The 19,247-nt window shown below is 49.6% G+C and overlaps 1 protein-coding gene across 6 annotated transcripts in view; it reads left to right on the plus strand.

Annotated features, from left to right (window-relative positions):
* Myo5b (myosin Vb) overlaps positions 1–19,247 on the plus strand; it is a 303,903-nt gene that overhangs the window by 274,663 nt on the left and 9,993 nt on the right. For all 6 annotated transcript variants that reach the window (XM_087592156.1, XM_087592152.1, XM_087592157.1 and 3 more), the window contains 9 exon segments: positions 2,149–2,347; positions 4,376–4,469; positions 6,484–6,627; positions 10,584–10,735; positions 12,567–12,656; positions 14,970–15,120; positions 16,359–16,644; positions 17,537–17,711; positions 19,099–19,179. In XM_087592156.1, coding sequence (XP_087448282.1) covers positions 2,149–2,347; positions 4,376–4,469; positions 6,484–6,627; positions 10,584–10,735; positions 12,567–12,656; positions 14,970–15,120; positions 16,359–16,644; positions 17,537–17,711; positions 19,099–19,179 — 1,372 coding nt within the window.

Consider the following 19,247-nt stretch of genomic DNA (forward strand, 5'->3'; position numbering starts at 1 on the left):
CAGGCAGGTGGTGCTGTCTGACTCTCCTTGTGAGTGCAGCTTGGCAGGTTTAAGTCACTGTCTAAGTAGACAATCGAACCTTTGACATCGGCAACAAAATGGACCCCAGTTTAACCAGGACCCCAGTCTAACCAGAGACATACGCAGAACGAAGGCAGCATGGAGGTCGATCGTACCCACTTTGCCAGCATGTGGCTCTCAGAGAGCAGGGGCAGAACTGTCCATCCGTTCGAAACAAGAAGTGGGGCGCTTATCATCAGGGCTCTTTTCTCAGAGAGATGGATGAGTGCAAGCCCTGGATCCCACAGTGACTGAGCGGTGCCCACACCTCAGCTATGCTTGCCCCGTCACGTGGCTCTCTCCCTGCAGCTGGTGACATGGCAGTGAGGGGAACAGTACATCTCCTAGGGCTGCAGCCCTCGCTGGGCTCCAATGTGGCCCCACAACCTGAGCAGGGGACATCTGGGTCGGGTCAGAGCAGGCCCTGCTGTACAGGGTCACCATAAGGAAGAGGATTGCCGTGGGTAATGCTTTACGTCTGGAGAAAGCACAGAAGTATTAGCTGCTGCCTGCTGTCTGTACAATGGTGGTTGATTATTCCATGAGGTCAGAGTCCTTGTTGGCCAAGTTTGTTTGTTAGATTGGGAACATTTCTAGAGTACTCTTCATATGTGTCATAAAGATACGGCACAAAGAAAAATCGAGTTGAACGCATTAGAAAATAACACAGATCAATGCCTCAAGAAATCTTCCAAATGCCCGGATGGGAACCGTATTCCTCATGCAGAGTTCTGGGCTGATTCCACTTGAGAGCAAGGCAGTTGCTAACAGGGGGACGCAGTAGGTCAGAGAGTGGTCCTGGGATAGCTCCCTGGAACCACCGTTCCACGTCCTCTCTCCTGTTGACTTCTGTCTTAACACTGACGCGTCTTAGTCTGTCATAGCCAATGTCGAATGCTGTCTGAATACCGTATGCTGTCTAAAACACCGCTACCGAATTCTCTCCCACCACTCTGCTTGTTTCCTGTAGTGAGAGACCAGATTCTCTGTCAGTTTCTCTTGCCAGTTGCATGTCTTTGCTAAGAAGCCCTCCATGCCCTGCTGTGAAACTGCTTGGCTGCCTAAACCCGTGGCTGCTTTGGTCACCAAAGTAGACTCCCCGCCCTTGCTCCCTCTTCTCTGTAGAAGTTACCATCTCCCAGGTAGAACAGGCATGGTGGCTGTCCACTCCTTGCCATCTGGACACCAGGACATGTCCCCGGTCACTGCCCTGAGCAGAAGTTTTACCGTGCCCAGGTAAAAACGGGGACAGCTGTGTCCTTCAGAACCCCGTCGGCCATGTCCCTTTTCGCTGAAGGTGGCCACACTACATCAGAGAGCTAGGTCAGGTTTTCAAGTCCCAGATGACCTGGTGCACCTGGCCACGTGAGACGCGAGGGTCAGATCCCGAGGCAAAGCTGCTCCTGGCCTGTGCTAAAGCAGGCAGAGGCTCTCTGAGCCCCCCCTCAGCCTCTCCAAACTTCCTCTGATCTTCGTATCTTATGGCGCTAGTTGATCTTAAGCAGTTTCCCCAAACAGTCCTAGCTGTTTAGTAGGCAAGAGGGAAAACTGATAGGAAAAAAAATTACACGTGAGGTAAAGTAGGATATTAAAGGTAGAGAGGAAAGGCAAACTATTAGCTCTAAAAAAAAAAAAAAGAACAAGAGTGGAATCTACTAAAGGAAAAATAAACCAATATAATTAGCTCTGTTTATCAGTATTCTTGTCTCTACAAGGAAATTCTTACAGACCGTGGGGCAGATGTCAATGCCGCTATTTTAGGACGCTATGAGACATTTGTTTATGGTAGTTGGCATGGACACGGAGACATTCTTAATCTCAAATCAGCAGTCTACACCCATAGAACCAAAAAATGATGGGGGGACAGAGAGGCCTAAGCACCTTCGGCCTTGGTTTCTGGTCATCTGAGAGGATCATCCGCCGTCGCTCTGCTTGCCTGTCGAGATCTCCTCGCTGCGTCATGCTTGTTGGGACCATAAGATTGCTCCTGCTATGTGCTTGGCCGTTCCTGCTGTGTTTGTCTGCAGCCCCTCACCACGGGTGTCCACCCCAGCCACAGGGTGACCTGGCTTGCTTCTCTGGGTACAGGTTGCTGGAGGCCCAGCTGCAGGCCCAGAACCTGAAGCATGAGGAGGAGGTGGAGCATCTCAAGGCCCAGGTGGAGGCCATGAAGGAGGAGATGGACAAACAGCAGCAGACCTTCTGCCAGACTCTGCTGCTCTCCCCAGAGGCCCAGGTAGAATTTGGTGTCCAGCAGGAGATATCCCGGCTGACCAATGAGAACCTGGTAAGTGGCCACACCTCATGGATTGTAGCTCCTTGGGTCATTTCTAAATGGACGTAGAATCGGGGGGCTGTCAGATGGGCAAGGCTCATGTTCTTAGCCCTATAGTAAGGACAGGGACAGAGAAATAGTTTGTTGGTGGGTGACAATTGAAATAGCGTAGGGCTTGTGTATTAAAATGACAGTGCCCACGTACAGGTCAGAGAGTCTAGCACATCCCAGTGGGGACAGCATACCTATGCTCTACACGGAGATAGGAGATCCGATTACCTTAGGGTTTTACTGCTGTGGAGAGAAACCAGGACCAAGGCAACTCTTACGAAGGAAAACATTTAACTGGGGCTGACTTGCAGTTTCAGAAGTCCAGTCTGTGGTCACCATGAGGCTCTCAGCTACCACTCCAGCACCTGCCTGGGTGCGCCATGCTCTCTGCCATGATGATAGTGGACTAAACCTCTGAAACAGTAAGCCAGCCCCAGTTAAAGGTTTTCTTCAGTAAGAGTTGCTGTGGTCATGGTGTCTCTTCACCTCTCTAGGACAGTGGCCTTATCTATCCTGCAGGAATCTTGGCTAAAGTTTTTCAAGAAACTGAAGTCCTTTGTACCTACTGGGTTCTTGCAGTGTCCCTGATCTGTTACATACGCACACGCACACACACAGACTTTCTCTCCTTCCCGCCCTTCTCCCTCCTTCCCTCCTCCCTCCTTCCCTCTATCACTCCTTTTCTCTCTCCCCATCCGCAGTTCTCTGGGCTGTCACTCCTGTCCTTTAACTCACTAGGCGAGTGCTTAGACGCCTCTCACTCTGAGAAGGGTCTTTCACAATCTGTATTAATAATTAATTAATTATTTTTCTGTGTGTTTGCTTATTTATCCATCTATGAGGAATTCCACTACACCCATGTGGAAGTTAGAGGAAAACTTGCAGGGGTCACTTCTCCCCCACACACACAGGTTCTGCAGACTGAACTCAAGTCATCAGGTTTGGCAGCAATGCCAGCGCCCACTGAGCCATCTTGCCAGCCTCCTCCCCCTTTTAAATAAAGATGAAGTCCCTCAAAACACCTATAGTCAGAATTACATGGGAAGACCATAGCTCGGGTGCTGATCTTGTAACGGGCTCTCTTTGGCAGGCCTGCCTTAAAGACTTCTTCCATCCTCTGACCCCTCCACAGACACAGGCACCCCCATGCACATAGGGACATGCCCCACACAGCACACACAGACATGTAAAATTAAAAGTCCTCTAAAACGATGTCACCCAAAGCAAAGGTTCTATCTCAGCTGTGGGGCACTCACTCAGCACACACAGTGCCCTGGGTTCTATACCTATCTGTAACACACACAGGGCAAGACTCCGCACCAGAGCTCTTTCAGAGGACTCAGGATGGCCTGCCTCTCCCTTCTCTCCATCACTGTAGTTACCTAGGCTTGGCTCTACTGGTGGAGAAGCAGGGTTCTTTTCCTCGCTCCCTTCCCTACCACAAGAACCCAGCTGGATGAGGGGCAATGATGACAGTGAAGTGCTTCCGGGGCCAGCTCGCCATTCTCGGTCCCAGTGGACTGACTTGCCTCCAGTGACAACAGTTGCTAGGGGCTGGGGACACAGCCCCTGTCCTGCTTGGCTTCTGATCCCCCAGACGCCTCTGTTTGGCTTGCTGACTCTTCAGTTCTGTGGCTACATTCCCACACCTCCAACCAGAGTGGTGCCAGCTACTCCCCTGGATACCTAGGGCTGGGCGTCCCCTGAGGAGGCTTGGCTTAGGGAGTACCAGGATTCCACAAGGTGCCCCAGTGGGAGGAACTCTCCCTGGGAGTTCACTCTGTTATTGCTGGCACAATGAACTCTGACTCACCGCCTAGGCTCTGAGCAGGTACTGAGCCTGTGTGAGGTGGCCCTTCTGCTCCTACCTGAGCAGGTTCCTCAGCCTCCCTGGGCCCCTCTGGTCCCGGCAAGAATTTTTTTTTTTTAAACCTTTCCTTCAGGGTGAGGCCAACATCCTGTTCTCACACAACAACTTTCTTCTCTCAGGACTTTAAGGAGTTGGTGGAAAAGCTGGAGAAGAATGAGAAGAAGCTGAAAAAGCAGCTGAAGATTTACATGAAGAAGGTCCAGGACTTAGAAGGTAGTGTGCCTGGGTGTGCATGAGGCAGAGGTGACCTTGCCAGCCTGTGGGACTCAGCGGCCTGCCCTTTGGCCCACTGTCCACTCCACGAGTTTCCTGCTGGCTGTGCCTGCACCTGCCATGTCATTAGCTTCTGGGAGCCCACATCTCCTCAGCAGGTAGGGCCTAGAGAAGAGACCCTGCTTGAGCAGGTTGTGAGCCAGGCTGGAGGAGAGAGCCACACAGGTACATAGTGGCACCTGCCTTCGAAGGGTGTAGAGTCAGAGCGAGGCCATCTGGTATGAAAGAAAACTGTGACACAAAGAGCCGGGGCCCTCACCCGTGGGCTGTCACAATTAAGCTTCCGATTTGGATTCTAGGTGGTGGGACAGATGGAAGTCTAAATCGCCTTCCTTAAGCCCTGGGGAATGTCCTCTCCTGTGATTGGCATGACCCCACCCTGCTTATAGCCCTCAGGCACCACATGTCTCAGATAACCCTCTTCATCCTCTACCCTCAGCTCAAGAGCCACCACACTAGCCTTGGAACCATGCCCTGTGCTGCCCTGAGGCCACAGATCACAGACTGTAATGTCCGCTTCTATAGTGTCAGGGACTGCTCTGCCCACACCAGGCAGCTTCGGACCGTTTCTTGATTGCTGGTCTTGCTGCACTTGGCCCCTGGGCACCCTCCATCTATGGGAATTTTATCTTCTGGTCCTCGGGTGGTCGTTGCCCAAGTCTCTTCATTCCAGCCTATTCATTCCGCTCAGTCCAGAAGACGATCCTCCCCGTCCCCGCTGCCTCACTGTCTGCTTCCTTACTCCCCTGTGACCAGTCCTCACCCTCTGCTCCCAGGTGACTCAGTGGCTCCCCAGGACCCGCCTCTGCTCCAACTACTGTCTTTCCTCTCGCCTCCCCCTGGCCAGCAGAGTGAAGTCCCAGCTCTTACCTGATGCTCCTCTGTGCGTGCACACCCCCAGAGCGTCCCTCCAGCCCGTTACAAATGGGGATCACATACCCTGCTCTTTCCCCATGTATCTAGGGCAGTGGTTCTCAACCTTCCTAATGCTGTGCTATTTCACTGCTACTTTGTAACCGTAATTTTGCTACCATTATGGGTCACAATGTAAATATCTGATTTGCAACCCATGGAAGTCACAACCCACAGGTTGAGAACCACTGATCTAGCGAGCCTGGGTTGATGGACCAGCCCTATTCTTGCCTACATTTTTCCCCTTCTTGCTTGTGTCTCAGTGTTCAGCCTCTACCCGCACCTACGGTGCACACTCCTGGCCAAGCTGCATGGTCGAGGGTTTCTTATGTAAATACACAAATGCATCTTCTCAGCTGGACTGGTGGGGGTGAGACTGGGGCCTTGATGTATGACTTGTGCTGATGACAGAACCCTTATACTATTGGTACCCAGGCATACAAATGAATACTTGGAGTCTACTACGTCCTCTAGGCTGAGGGAAAGGTCTGAATGAAGTGCGACAAGTTCTTGATACCCCTAAGGTGATTCCGGATAAGTGTGCTTATGTGGGCTGCACTTAGCATGCTCCCCAGCCTCATGCTACATGTGGATTCCACGTTTCTTCTCCACTGCCATCACCTGCCCCCCTGGCCAGCCCACAGCTGTACCATCAGTGTCGTGATGGCCCGTGCTGTGCTATACTCATGGAACTGAGGGGAACAGTCCTGGAGGCTTTCCTCCCAGACTCAGGAACCCTTCCTCACGGCTTGGTAGAAGAAAAGCTCTTGCCAGCAGGGCAGACTGACCGTGGCTGCCACCACTTCTCAATAATTTCTCTGGTCCAGAACCTACCTGTTTTCCTCCCAGCGATCCTCCCCGCTCCTGTACACAGAGGATCCCAGCCCAGATGCTGATGCCCTCAAGCCATAGCTAGAAAGGTTCAGGCCACAGGAACAACAGATACACAGAGTGTGAGCGTGATGTCCAAGCTGGGAGACCCCCTTCTGCAGGCCTCAGCTGCACATTCTCACTGTGTTTCTGTCCCGTCTCTCCCACTCAGCTGCCCAGGCATTGGCACAGAGTAACAGGAGGCACCATGAACTCACAAGACAGGTCACGGTCCAACGAAAAGAGAAGGACTTCCAAGGCATGCTGGAGTACCACAAAGAGGACGAGGCACTCCTTATCCGGAACCTGGTGACAGGTCAGAAGCTACAGCGGGGTGTCACCTGCAGCTCTTTCCTCTCTGTTTCTATTACAGCCAACCCTTCCATCCTCCCAGTGGATCTTATAGACCCCTCCTCTACCTCATACCCACCATCTCCAGCTGTTCATATCTCCCTGCTGCTTTTCCAAAACCAGCTTTGCAGCAGCTCCGGGGAGGGGGGGGTAGGGTGGGGAGGAGTCTGTTCTACCAGCGGCCATGTGGCTCCTGCTCGCCACATGCATCTCTGCAGTGGCAGCTGCAATTCTTCTCTCCCTGGGGAAGTTCAGGTGGGCAACAGTGCTTTGGCAATAGCAGCACGGGCTTGTCAGCCACTGCGCCAAAGGCCATTCCCTCCCTGATTGTTTAATTCTCCTACTATCTGTGTCAGTAGGCACTGTACCAATCCAGACTCCATGCTGGAGGGTACTGAGATCATTCAGGGAACTGCGTCCCCAAGTCACGTAGGGGATAAAGAGTGGGTCAAGGATTCGAACGTCTTGTAGTTAAAAGTTTGTTAGTGCCGTGCGATTCAGCACGCATGAGTGTGGTCTCTGGACTCTCGCGGCCTCTCTGTAAGCTTGCCCCCTTTCCTCCTTAGCCGTATGGTTGAGGCCATGTGTCCCTGTGTGTGACACCATGCCATGAGTGAAGAAGTTCAGTATGTGGCCCAGCAGCCTTAGCTGCTCCAGGAAAGGCTGACTCCTTACAGCTTGGTCCTCAAGACTAGAACTCCTGCTGCTACCCACTTCCCAGCCCCCCATAGCTTTGGAAAGGGGAGCATTCTCCCTGTTAGAGGGGAGCCTCCTGCCCATGGGGGTCACTCCTCGTGGACGCCCAGGTAGGAGCTCCGAGTCCTATTTGCAGGTTGTTGAGGCTTGCGTGAAGATGGTTCTCTGGCAGTCGCAGATGCCACCTTCAGGGGTGGCATACCGTTCTCGTGGAGCCTGTGTCCTCACTAACCCAGGTCTCCTCCCTTTCTTATCTCAGCCTCGTCAGCCATCCAGAAACCTCCTTTATGCTCCATCCTATAGAGCCAGGAGGGAAAACCTTAGAGGAGGGAGTCCTGTTGGGCAAAAGGACGGTTATTTGGTGTCTAACCCCATGCTACTGGCTCTCTATGATGCTGTAGTGTCCCCATCTGTCAAACAGGGCGGTGGGACCTGACCCTGCCTTCCCAGCGAGTGAACTAGAGCCAGAGAGTGCACTGCAGGGCTTTCTCACCTAAGGAGCCCAAGGGAAAGACCCCCCCCCCCAGGCGTTAAAACCCCTGCTTAGTATGGGCCTAGGCCAAGAGCTCAGGAGGAATAGAGCATGATTTCTGCCTGGCATGGTTCCCCATTTGGTTGTTTGATTTGGGTGTTTTGAGTAACTTGCTGATGACTATTATGCTCTGTATGTGACCTATAGCGAGCAAACCCCCTCACTCTGTGGTGACTACGAAACAGAAAGTGTACAATAGCAGAGTTAAGTATAGATGCTGAGAAATTAAATAGGACTTTGAATTTTATAACTTAAATAAGTGTGAGTCAAGGCTCCTTCCTGCCCTGACTGCTTGGATGGCCCTAGGCGATCACCTCCTCCCTAGATACCAAGAAACAATACCTCCTCATCTGCCCTTCAGACAACCCCACATACACTGATGAACCTCTTAGGAACCTATCGCTGGCCAGTTGTTTCAGAGAGAAGACAGGGTTGTAATGCCCACCCCAGAAGATGCTAACATCTGCCTAGAAAACAGAAGCAAGTCTGTTCTGTCACAGTAGAGCACTCCAAAGCAAGGCAGGCTGCTCAGAGCTGCACATAGGTAAAGCGTGAAGCAGGACACTAGAGGTTGAAAGTGTGGGTCTATAAAACGCATCTCTTTTTCCCAGATGAACATCCCTGGCATTCTAAATACAGCCAAGAGCAGATCTGTAGCCATTTACTGAGCATAGAGAATGCCAGCATGTTAACCATCTATCCAGAGTATTATGGCCTGTAATGGACCCTAACTGTAAGGATATATTTGAAAGAATTGGTGTAACCTGTGTATCAACTGAAGCTACATCCACCCCAACCCTGATCACCTTGACAGATGATTTAAGGATGCTGCTGGCCCAGATGGAGAGTGCTCCCATCAGCCAGTTCCAAGCCCAGGGGGGTTTGGGGGCTTGGTTTGGTCAGGGTAATGAGACTGAAGGCTGTGAGCTAGGAGAGAGCCAAAGCCATAGGTGGGGGGGGGCCTTTCCCACCCACCATCGTAACCCACACCAAGCCTCGTCTTGCTGCTCTGCTCTCCCAACATGACTCCCTACTTTAACCCCCAGGCTACTGAAATCCATCCGACAGTTTCCCAGGGGTGTTAGGAAGGAGGGGCAAGGAGCTTGAGTTCAGCACAGGACCTGCCTGTCTCCGTCTCCTGAGTTCATAAGGAGTCACAGTCCAAGGCAGGGAAAGAGGTAGAGGAGAGGAAATGGCTGGGCAGACTGAACATGGCTTCCTCCATGTGGAGAAGGCCGGGCAGACTGTGGGCTGCCGGACCAGTTCAACTGAGTCAGCAGGTGCCAGGCAATCATTCCAAGCTGACAGCTCTCTACTGTTCAAATGCGCCTTCTGCTGCTGCAAAATGCCAGGCCCATCGTGATTACACTCCATCATGAAGAGAACTCAAGGCGGGAACCTGGAGACAGGACTGAGGCCAAGACCAGGGAGGAGGGCTGCCTACCGGCTCTCTCCCTGTAGCTTACTCACCCTGCTTTCTTATGCTGTCCAGGAACACACCCAGCGTGGTAGGCTCTCCCACACCATTCACAGATCAAGAAAATGCCCCCCAGGCTACTCCCCATGAAGTATTTCCCCCAATTGAAGTTCCCTCTTCCCAGATGACCCTAGCCTGTGCCAAGCTGACAAAAAACTAAACATCACACCCATGGACCACAGACACTTTCAGTCCTTGGCCAACTGGCTCTCATTGGGAACATAACAATTTGCTATCAGATATTGATACCAATCTTCTCATATCAAATTCTCCTGATACCAATCTTCACATATCAAAGAAAACTCTGTGCTCAGTCAGAAGTTCAGGCACCAAGAAGTGGAGGCACTCTCACCCCATTGCGTGACCCAGATTCCATTTGTAGCCCGCCTCTTGCTGTAAGGCCCCCTTCCTGAGGACCTTGGCATGAGTTTGTAACTTGCAGCCCTTTTATCCACGTGGCAGATAAATCACTGGGGACCTGGTTGTTTTACTGCATTACACCTAGGAATGTAGGGTAGGGTGTTTTGGTTTTGTTTGCTTTTAGACACGGTTTCTCCATGTAGCTCTGGCTGACCTGAAATCTCAGTGTAGACCAGACTAACCTCAAACTCAGAGATCTGCCTCCCTCTGCTCCAGAGTGCTGGGATTAAAGGTGTGTCCCACTGCACCTGACCATGCCACACTTTTGCTTTTTAACCAGTATCTACAGCTGCCAGTGCATGGGTGGAATGAGGGTGTTCACCAGTTACCTGTTACTGAGATAAGATACCGTGACCTAAAGCAACTCAGAGTTCATTTGGCTTATAGGTCGAGAGGGCAAGAGCCCATAAAAGCAAGGAGACATGGCCTCAGGTTCCTGACCAGGAATCTGGCTGATCCCAGTTCATCTGCACACAGGAAGCAGAGAGAGCAAGCAGGAAGTGGGGCACGGCTATAAACCCTCAGAGATTACCCCCAGTGATGCACTTCCTCTAGCAAGGCTCCACCTTCTGAAGGTTCCCCCAAACAACACCAGCAGCCGGACACTAAATAGTTGGATACAGGAGCCCATGGGGGTTTCCCACTACCCCAGTTTATCTTGTTCCTCCTTCACACCCTGTGAGGAATGGATCCCTAGATGAGCTACCGAGGAGTAATGCAAGCACTTCTTTTTGAGACAAGGATTCTGACATTCAAAGTGTTGTAATAGTCCTAACTCCCGTGTTATCTCTGTTAGACCTGAAGCCCCAGATGCTGTCGGGCACCGTGCCCTGTCTGCCTGCATACATACTCTACATGTGCATCAGGCACGCGGACTACACCAACGATGACCTCAAGGTGCACTCGTTGCTGAGCTCCACCATCAATGGCATTAAGAAAGTCCTCAAGGTAAGCAAGGAGCCCCCCAGTAGCGGTAGCAAAGCTAGCACCTCCATTGCCTCTCTGTGTCTGTGTTCTAGCGGTTACCCAAGATGCCTAGCAGTTCTCCGAGCAGAGTGAGGTCTGAAAATGTCAGGAAGCACAGAACTCCATGTGGGCCTGCAGCTCCCTGCTGAGCCTGTGTGTCTGGGAAGCCTGACTGACCACTAGGATAGATGTTATCGAGGTGCGCTACTTCTGAACCAAACTTAGGACCCCATACTCTCTCACCATCCCAAGGGTCTGAGGCACACGATCCTAGTTGGTGGCACAGCAGAGCTGCTGCCATTCATAGGTTTCCAAGGTGAGGGGGCTGGAGAGATGGCTCAGCGGTTAAGAGAACTAACTGCTCTTCCAGAGGTCCTGAGTTCAATTCCCAGCAACCACATGGTGACTCACAACCATCTGTAATGGAATCTGATGCCCTCTTCTGGTGTGTCTGAGGACAATGACAGGGTATTCACATAGATAAAATAAATCTTGAGAGAGAGAGAGAGAGAGAGAGAGAGAGAGAGAGAGAGAGAGAGAGAGAGAGAGAGAATGAATCTTTAAAAGAGAAAAAAAGAAACAAAGAAACAAAGAAAGCAACAAGGTGAGGCAGACTGGGCTAGAACTGGGCTGCTGGTAGCAGTTGGGGTAAAGCAGCCCACGAACGCCACCTTAAGGTACAACATTCTTATCGAATGTAATAGCAGCCGCTTGCATCACTGGCTAGGCTGTTTGGGGATGAGGCATTTTTACAAAGGAGCTGGAGTCAAGTGGTAGGAGGGAGACTTTAGAGGGAGATTAGACCTCAGTGACAGTGACAATCCTATGTCAGATTCTCCCTGACACTGCTGCTCTCCCAGAAGGCAAGCTACCCTCAAGGGCCCTGCAGCCAGGCCACTTCTGGTTCTTCAGCCTGTGACCCCTGATTTGGGAACGAGCCAGTCTTTAGTTTCTGGCTACAAAGCCCTTAGCAGCTGCCCTGCCCTCCCTGACTCGGGCTCTAAATACAGTGTTATTTGCTAATCACTGTGAAGTGTATCACACACATGTACGTGTTGATCACTCTCAAACTTGTGTCTCTGGCCTTGACCTTTTTTTTTTACAAGCTCCAACTGGAGTCTAAGGCAGCCTAGGACTACAAATGTCACTTCCTTAGGGAGGCCTCCATAGCTCTGAGCTAGATTAGCCTGTTATGGCCCATGGCTTATGTGGTCAGCCATGTTTTATCATCATGTCTCATACTCAATTGCTATTTAAATAATGCCAGATAGATAAATTTACAGAATGGGCTCTGAGAAGTCAGTGGGATGTAACACAGAAACTGGATGGATCAAGTTGTATATGGGTTGCTAAGCCACCTTGGTCACTTGGTTTATTGCCACTGAGCATCAATGGGACACCAGCGTACTCCCCTGCTAAGCTCTCCAGCATGTCTTGTATAGCCCAGAATCAGAATTGGCCAGTCCAAGTTTCAGACCAGACGAGAGCCTGGTTCTGATGGACCTAAGCTTCATTTGTACCACTCAGCCTCACGGTCTTCATCCATGAGAGTCAGCGGGATGTTCCCGTGTGTGCAGGGCCATACATAACTCATTGAGAGACTGGGGAACGGCCTTGTCTGTAGCATCTCAGAGAGTGGACGAACAGCAAATCTCTCAGCAAAGGATGTCTTCTCTGTATCTGGAAAGTAGACGGCATACAGTGGCTGCCCAGCAGTGCTGGGTAACATAGGAAACTCAGAAAGAGAATGCACTGGGGGTTTGTGTCAGCCAATGGGAGGCACTCAGAGAAGGGTATGCTTTTCTTTTCACAGAAGCACAATGAGGACTTTGAGATGACGTCATTCTGGTTATCCAACACCTGCCGCCTCCTTCACTGTTTGAAGCAGTACAGTGGGGATGAGGTGAGGAGTGAGCAAAGCACCCCAAACTGGGACCCTGTTTTATCCATTTGCAGTTTGGGGTGCTATGGTCCCCCCCCCCCCAGTGTTCGGTGTAAGGTCTGTGAGGCACCTGCTGGCACCTTCACTTGTGGGGATGCCTTTGCGGGACTGGGTGGGGCACAGGAGACTCTGAGCTTCCCTGGGCTCAAGAACCCTGAAAAATCAAGAGAAATTAGTTTAACTACACAGGGCCAGAAAGCCCCTTGACTCTCTAGGGGACCCTTGTGACGTCATAATTCTAAAGCTGTCCTAGAGCCATATCAGTGAAGACTGGGAGAAAGGTCAAATGTCTAGTGTATCCTGCTGTCTCTTGTGCTCTGTCCACTTCAGAATAAAGATGCCACCAGAAGAGATGTGTCCCCCCCCCCCCCCCCGCCACATACAGAACCACATGGTACAAACTGATGTCAAGGCCCAGCTTCATGCTTGCAGCTCGATTTGACTCACTGACCTGAGGCTACCATTCCGTGTTCCACTCTGGACCTCTTCGGTCCAGCTTTATCTAGAACTCACATTCCTCTCACTGGCTGCCAAGTGGTTCCTTCAGCTTCATGGGATACAGCACACCGTCCAGTTTCCCCAGTGCCTTCTGCCTCTCACATCCCCACAAGGTCTCTGCTCCGTGCTGCTCTCCCAGCCATTCACACATCTCACCCTGCCCAAAGTCAAGTAGTAGCAAAACTTAAAACAGTGCAACAATGTTTTAAAGTTTTACTCGATCTTTGGTGCCATATAAAATAGGAAAACTCTCCTCCAAGGGTAATGAACTAATCCCACCTCAGTCAGTCATTTCTGGAATGTGGTTCTGATTCCCTTTCAGAATTAGAACTTGAGTTTGGGCACTCGCTTTCACTATGAAAGGGATGGTAAGGGTGGAAGAAATGAATGCCCTTTGTTTCAAACCTGGTGCCTTCTGTTCCTTACCCACAACGTCATCTACAAGCCCCCGTATGTGGGGGAGCTCTTTCTGGCACTTCATTAAGGTTCCTGCTTCAGTTTCATTTGTAACAAAGTGCCCTGACAGAATCTTAATCGACACAGGGTTTACTTGGCCCACAAATCCTGTTTACTGACCATCTGTTGTAAAAAATCAAGGCAGCAGAAACTGGAAGCTAGTCACGTTGTATCCACACAGAGAAGCAGAGAGCAAGAGATAAATGTGGCCCATGGTACTCAGCTCCTTCTCTCCTCCTCATTCAGTCCAGGGCCCGGCCATTGAAATGGTGGGGTTCAGGTGTGTCTTCTCACCAGAGGCCTGTCTGCCAGATGATTCTAGACTTTTGTCAGACTGACAATTAGTTGTAAGCACTGTTACCATGGATTCCACCAGTGTTATGAAAGGGCAAGACCAAGGGCTCCATGGCCCTGGTCTGCTCCTTGTGCTTCTGTTCTTGGGGACAAGATTTGAACCACAGTATAAACAGACTCTGTGTTGTCTAAACAGCAAGGAGTGAAGGACCCCTACCTCTTAGCAGTCGCAGTTGTCGCTCCTGCTTCCACCCATTTTCTTATTAAAAATGGCTTCGTGATTTGAGATAAGGGCCACAGGTTGAGGGATGGTGGCCTCTTCGACAGTACTGTGCTGCTAATCCCTCTTGGCCTGAATGAAAAGGACCTGGGAGCTAGGCTCAGTCGCACACACCTTCTTCAATCCCAGCAGTTGGGAGACCGTGGTAGGAATATCCCAAGTTTGATGACAGCCTAAGTGATCTGGCAAGAGCATCTCAAAACAAAATAGACAAAATTAGACTTCGGTCACAGGGTCCCTTGTGATGTTAGTACTTGTTCCAGATTAAATGGTCACCCTAGGACAGCAGGCTAAGACGACAGTGCCGTCCCTACCATTTCTGCCTGTCCATTAGCTGAAAAAATGACAAGAGCCTGTAGATGTCTCCTACAAACAGAACCTGGCCTGTGCCATACTCCTGTGTAACCCAAGATTATAGGGCGATCTGAAGACTGATAATTCCAGATAAACATCCAGAAAGCGTGAATCCCTCCTTCATTAATTTTTTTCTGACTGTGGGTACAGAATATATAGAACTCACTTTATTTTGAGGATCCAAATGATTTAGGCCCTTCTGTTTACATAATTCGTCTTGTCTGTCATAAGATTTCCACTACGTCCAAGATCCAGGGCTATCCCAAAGGCCTCATGGTTTCTAGAGCATAGGGAAGCCCTGCCAATAGGATGCTGTTAAATGCCCAAGTCCAGGAGGTATACGGAGTCCAGGAGACCCCAGAGGTTTATTGACACACACCTTTCCTCTTCAGGGTTTCATGACACAGAACACGGCGAAGCAGAATGAGCACTGTCTCAAGAACTTTGACCTCACTGAATACCGTCAGGTGCTAAGTGACCTTTCCATTCAGATCTATCAGCAACTCATTAAAATTGCTGAGGGCCTGCTACAGCCTATGATAGGTAAGCTGGAGCTGCTCACATCTTGGGGTCTGGAGGAGGAGGGCTGTGGCAGGCTTGCCTTTCAGGAACCAAGCGTTACTAGGTATGGCCTCCAAGCCAGAGCCTTCTAGGAAAGGCATAGGGTGTAGTATACATTGTGCTTAAGACTTGGGTAATTTTCAACAGCATACTATAAAAACAGGATGCCAACAGAGCAGCAAGGTAGCTTTCCTTAATGTTTTATCTATAGTAATTTCCACAAGCAATGTAATGGTGTGAATGCAAACACAGTGAAGACAGTGTCTTCTTGCCTGTGGGGTGCTTGTGAACCAAGCTGCAGGGAGCACAGGGCGATCCTGTTTACCTGCTTTGTACACAGCAAGGAGTGCACTTGAGTGTTGAGGGTGAAATCAGAATGGAAAGAACAGCTACATTGTAACGGTAGACGGTAGACGGACACATATTTGCCACTCAGTGCACCATGAAGGCAGGGAAAGAAGTTAAACCTGGACCTGTGTAATGGCATCTCTAGGTCCTCACAGCGCAAACAGGCTGAGTGAATCCCAGAAGGTTTGGGATATTCTTGGGATAAATTTCATATCAAATCTTCCCCTCCTATCTAGTTTTCTCCTAAGGTCCTTCCCACATAGAAGAAGAACTAATAGATCAGGCTGGATGTGTTTCAAAACTCGGAATAATGGTGGTTGGTTGCACCAGACCCCAAGCAAGACCTGGGTTCCAATCCTGGTGCCGTCTCTTCCTAACTGCGTTCTTGTACCCAAATTATACAACCTCTTTGTGCTTCAGTTCGCTCATTGGTAAAGTGGGTAGCACCTCATCGGGCTGCAGGCTGAATGGAAGAGGTCCTGTCCATAAAGCACTACCTGGTGCACAGTTAAAGGCTATTGAATAAAGATGTTGAAGCAACTAACCTAATAGTCACACAGTTGGTGCCTGGGTTAGACCCTACCAGAGTTAGCTCAGTCCTTAAACTTTGATACTTGGCAGAGGTAGTACAGAGTCCAGCTAGTATATTATCCATTGTCTTTCTCCAATCACCAATGAGTTTAAGTAACATTATGTTCCATAGTTACTTTATTCAACATGGAAGTCCATCAGATTCAAAATTCTTTGCCAAATATATTGAGTCCCTGAATATGTCGACCCTGTGCATATCTGAATGGTTTCATTGACCTGAGTGACCTTATGGCAGAGTTTTGAGAGGAGCATACAGGCTTCTAACTGTGCCTTCCTTTCAGTTTCTGCCATGCTGGAAAATGAGAGTATCCAGGGGCTGTCAGGGGTGAGGCCAACTGGCTACCGGAAGCGCTCGTCCAGCATGGTGGACGGAGAAAATTCGTATTGCCTGGAGGCCATCATCCGCCAGATGAATTTCTTTCATACAGTCCTGTGTGACCAGGGCCTGGACCCTGAGATTATCCTGCAGGTGTTCAAACAGCTTTTCTACATGATCAATGCGGTGACTCTTAACAACCTACTCCTGCGGAAAGATGCCTGCTCCTGGAGCACCGGCATGCAACTCAGGTGAGAGAGGTACTCACGCCAGCACACGGAGACCGAGCCCCAACGTAGGCTGGGGTCCGAACCCAAGGCAGCTGCCTCCAGGGTGAAATCCACGTCTAACTAGTAGCCCTTCCCATAATTGGTATGCCATAAATCCTTCACCGTCTTATTAATTGGTGGAGTTCACTCAGCAGTGACATTCAAACGCAGTCAGATACCCTTTAATTAAGACAAATGCAACATGGCCAGGTCAGCGAGAAAGGAGAATGGATCAGGAGTTAACAAGGCTGTCAAGGGAAGTATGAACGGTTGGAAATTAAATACAAATTATAATTCAATATATTTAATGCTTCCCTCCCTATTAATCTAGATAGACACCTTAGGTAATTCCTTCATTGCTTAATTTTAAGCATGCATTCAACTATTCATTCTTTACTCAGCGTATGGTTACTGAATGCTAGGCACTTTGACGAGTTTTTTTTTAACATGTGTGTGCATGTAGGAGTAGCGGTGCATACATGTGTGCATGAACATGTGGAGGACATCTCAAACATCCACCTTTAGCAAAAAACAAGTAAACAAAACACAAGCTCTCACTGGCCTAGAACTAACCAAAGTTGTCTGGGCTGGCTGGCCAGCAAAAAAAAAAACTCTCTCTACCTCCTCAGCCCAGCACCAAGATTACACCTGTGTGCTACCTCACCCATTTGTGGTTTTGTGGTTTGTTTGCAGTCTGTGTGTCTGTCTGAGTGTTTGCATATGGGTCTTGGCACCAAATTCAGGCCCTCTTGAAGTGAGGGCAGATGACACTAATTACACATCACCAGCACAGCACAGGAGACGCCCCTTCCCACCACCCATCTTCACCCCGTGAATTAAGGCTTAACACAGCTTCCTTTTTGCCTTGGCTAAGGTACAACATAAGTCAACTCGAAGAGTGGCTTCGGGGAAAAAACCTTCAGCAGAGTGGAGCGGTTCAGACCATGGAGCCCTTGATCCAGGCAGCCCAACTCCTTCAGCTGAAGAAGAAGACCCAGGAGGATGCTGAGGCCATCTGCTCTCTGTGTACCTCCCTCAGCACCCAGCAGGTACAGCAGTTCAAGGCCAGCTCTGGCCTTTCTGGTCTATTCTCACTAGGAATCTTCTAAGGGTGTGCTTCCAGCCCCGTTGACACAGTTTTTTCAGGTTTGCAGCCAGTAAGATGAACCAGAGATCGCTTTGGTTGTAAAACCCAATGCCAGTTCCCCGTAACTTTCTGATCGTTCTTTTGTGCTAAGTTACAAGACCCACAAACCTTGATAACTTTTTTGATAATTACGTGTGCATGTTCACATGCGCTATGGTGTGTGTGTGTGTGTGTGTGTTAGGTAGGTAGGTCAGAGGTTGACTGGGAGGAGACGGTTCTCTCTTCCACCATTTGGACTCTGGGGATTGACTTCAGATAACCAGGCATGGCTAAAGCAGTCCTCACCCAATGAGCCGTCTTGCGATGGGAGCCCTCCTGTCATAATTTTAAAAAAACAATTCCAGATAGTTTCTTACCTAGAATTTTTCCCCTGAATCTGACAACATGAAGCCGTTTGCTTTCTTTATACATTTTCTTTACACCTGTAATTTTTATATGGCCATATTTTAAGATTCCGCTTATATCATTTTTAAATGAAGCCTTAGCAATCTAAAGGTACTTAAATATTTTAAATTCCTCTCCCCAAAATTATATTTATACACTATAATTTGGTTGTAGACATATGACTATAGTCTACAAAGAGATAAAAGTCCTAGATCTTGCCTTTGGTCACGGCTTCCTAGAAATGGGCCACAGACACTGCAAGATGGAAACTAGAATCTCCCAGTCAAATGAATATTCTTCCCAACGAATACCTTTGCAACCAACCAAACTCGGTAATGTGAAGGCTCATGTTTCTCTCCCCTGCTGGCTTCTGAAAGCCTGCACATTCTTAGTTTCCCAGCTCCCCTCCCCCAGTAACTGTCTCTCTTCTGTGAGCTTACGTATTGCCTGCACCTGGCTGTGCACGCAGTAGGGTACGCCCACCAAAACAGTTGATGGGCACACAAGACTGTGTCTGGTTAAGAAGAGAAATCTCACTTGTAAATGAATTGACTTAAGGAAGAGGTTGAAACAGGGTGGTTAAGTAAGCCCTCTCTCATACCAGATCCCTGGCTCTCTCCTGAAGAAGTTTAAGTTACTGACAAAAAAGAGTCTGGGAGCTTTCTGAACTCGTGTATAAGCCACCAAGCATAGAGGAGGGGTGGGCATCAAGGACATGAGTGTCATATAGGAGCTCAAGTCTCACAGGGTCATGGTTGGAAACGCACCAAAAATGGCACTTGATCCTGACCAAGCACCTCGAGGGGTTTGTCCAGAGAGTTAAACACTTTGTGACACCACTGTCAGAGTCTTAAAAGTCTTCAGTTTGTCAAGTTCTGTACTGAACACTGCTTTCATTCCAACAGATTGTCAAAATTTTAAACCTCTACACTCCCTTGAATGAATTTGAAGAACGGGTGACAGTGTCCTTTATACGAACAATCCAGGTGAGTCATCGGGTGTTAATTTTATAAAGTCATAGGCTTCCTGCTTAAATGTATGGGAACCTTAGAGT

The sequence above is a fragment of the Rattus norvegicus genome, chromosome 18, assembly GCF_021556685.1.
Source record: "Rattus norvegicus strain SHRSP/BbbUtx chromosome 18, alternate assembly SHRSP_T2T, whole genome shotgun sequence".
NCBI classification, from domain to species: Eukaryota; Metazoa; Chordata; class Mammalia; order Rodentia; family Muridae; genus Rattus; species Rattus norvegicus.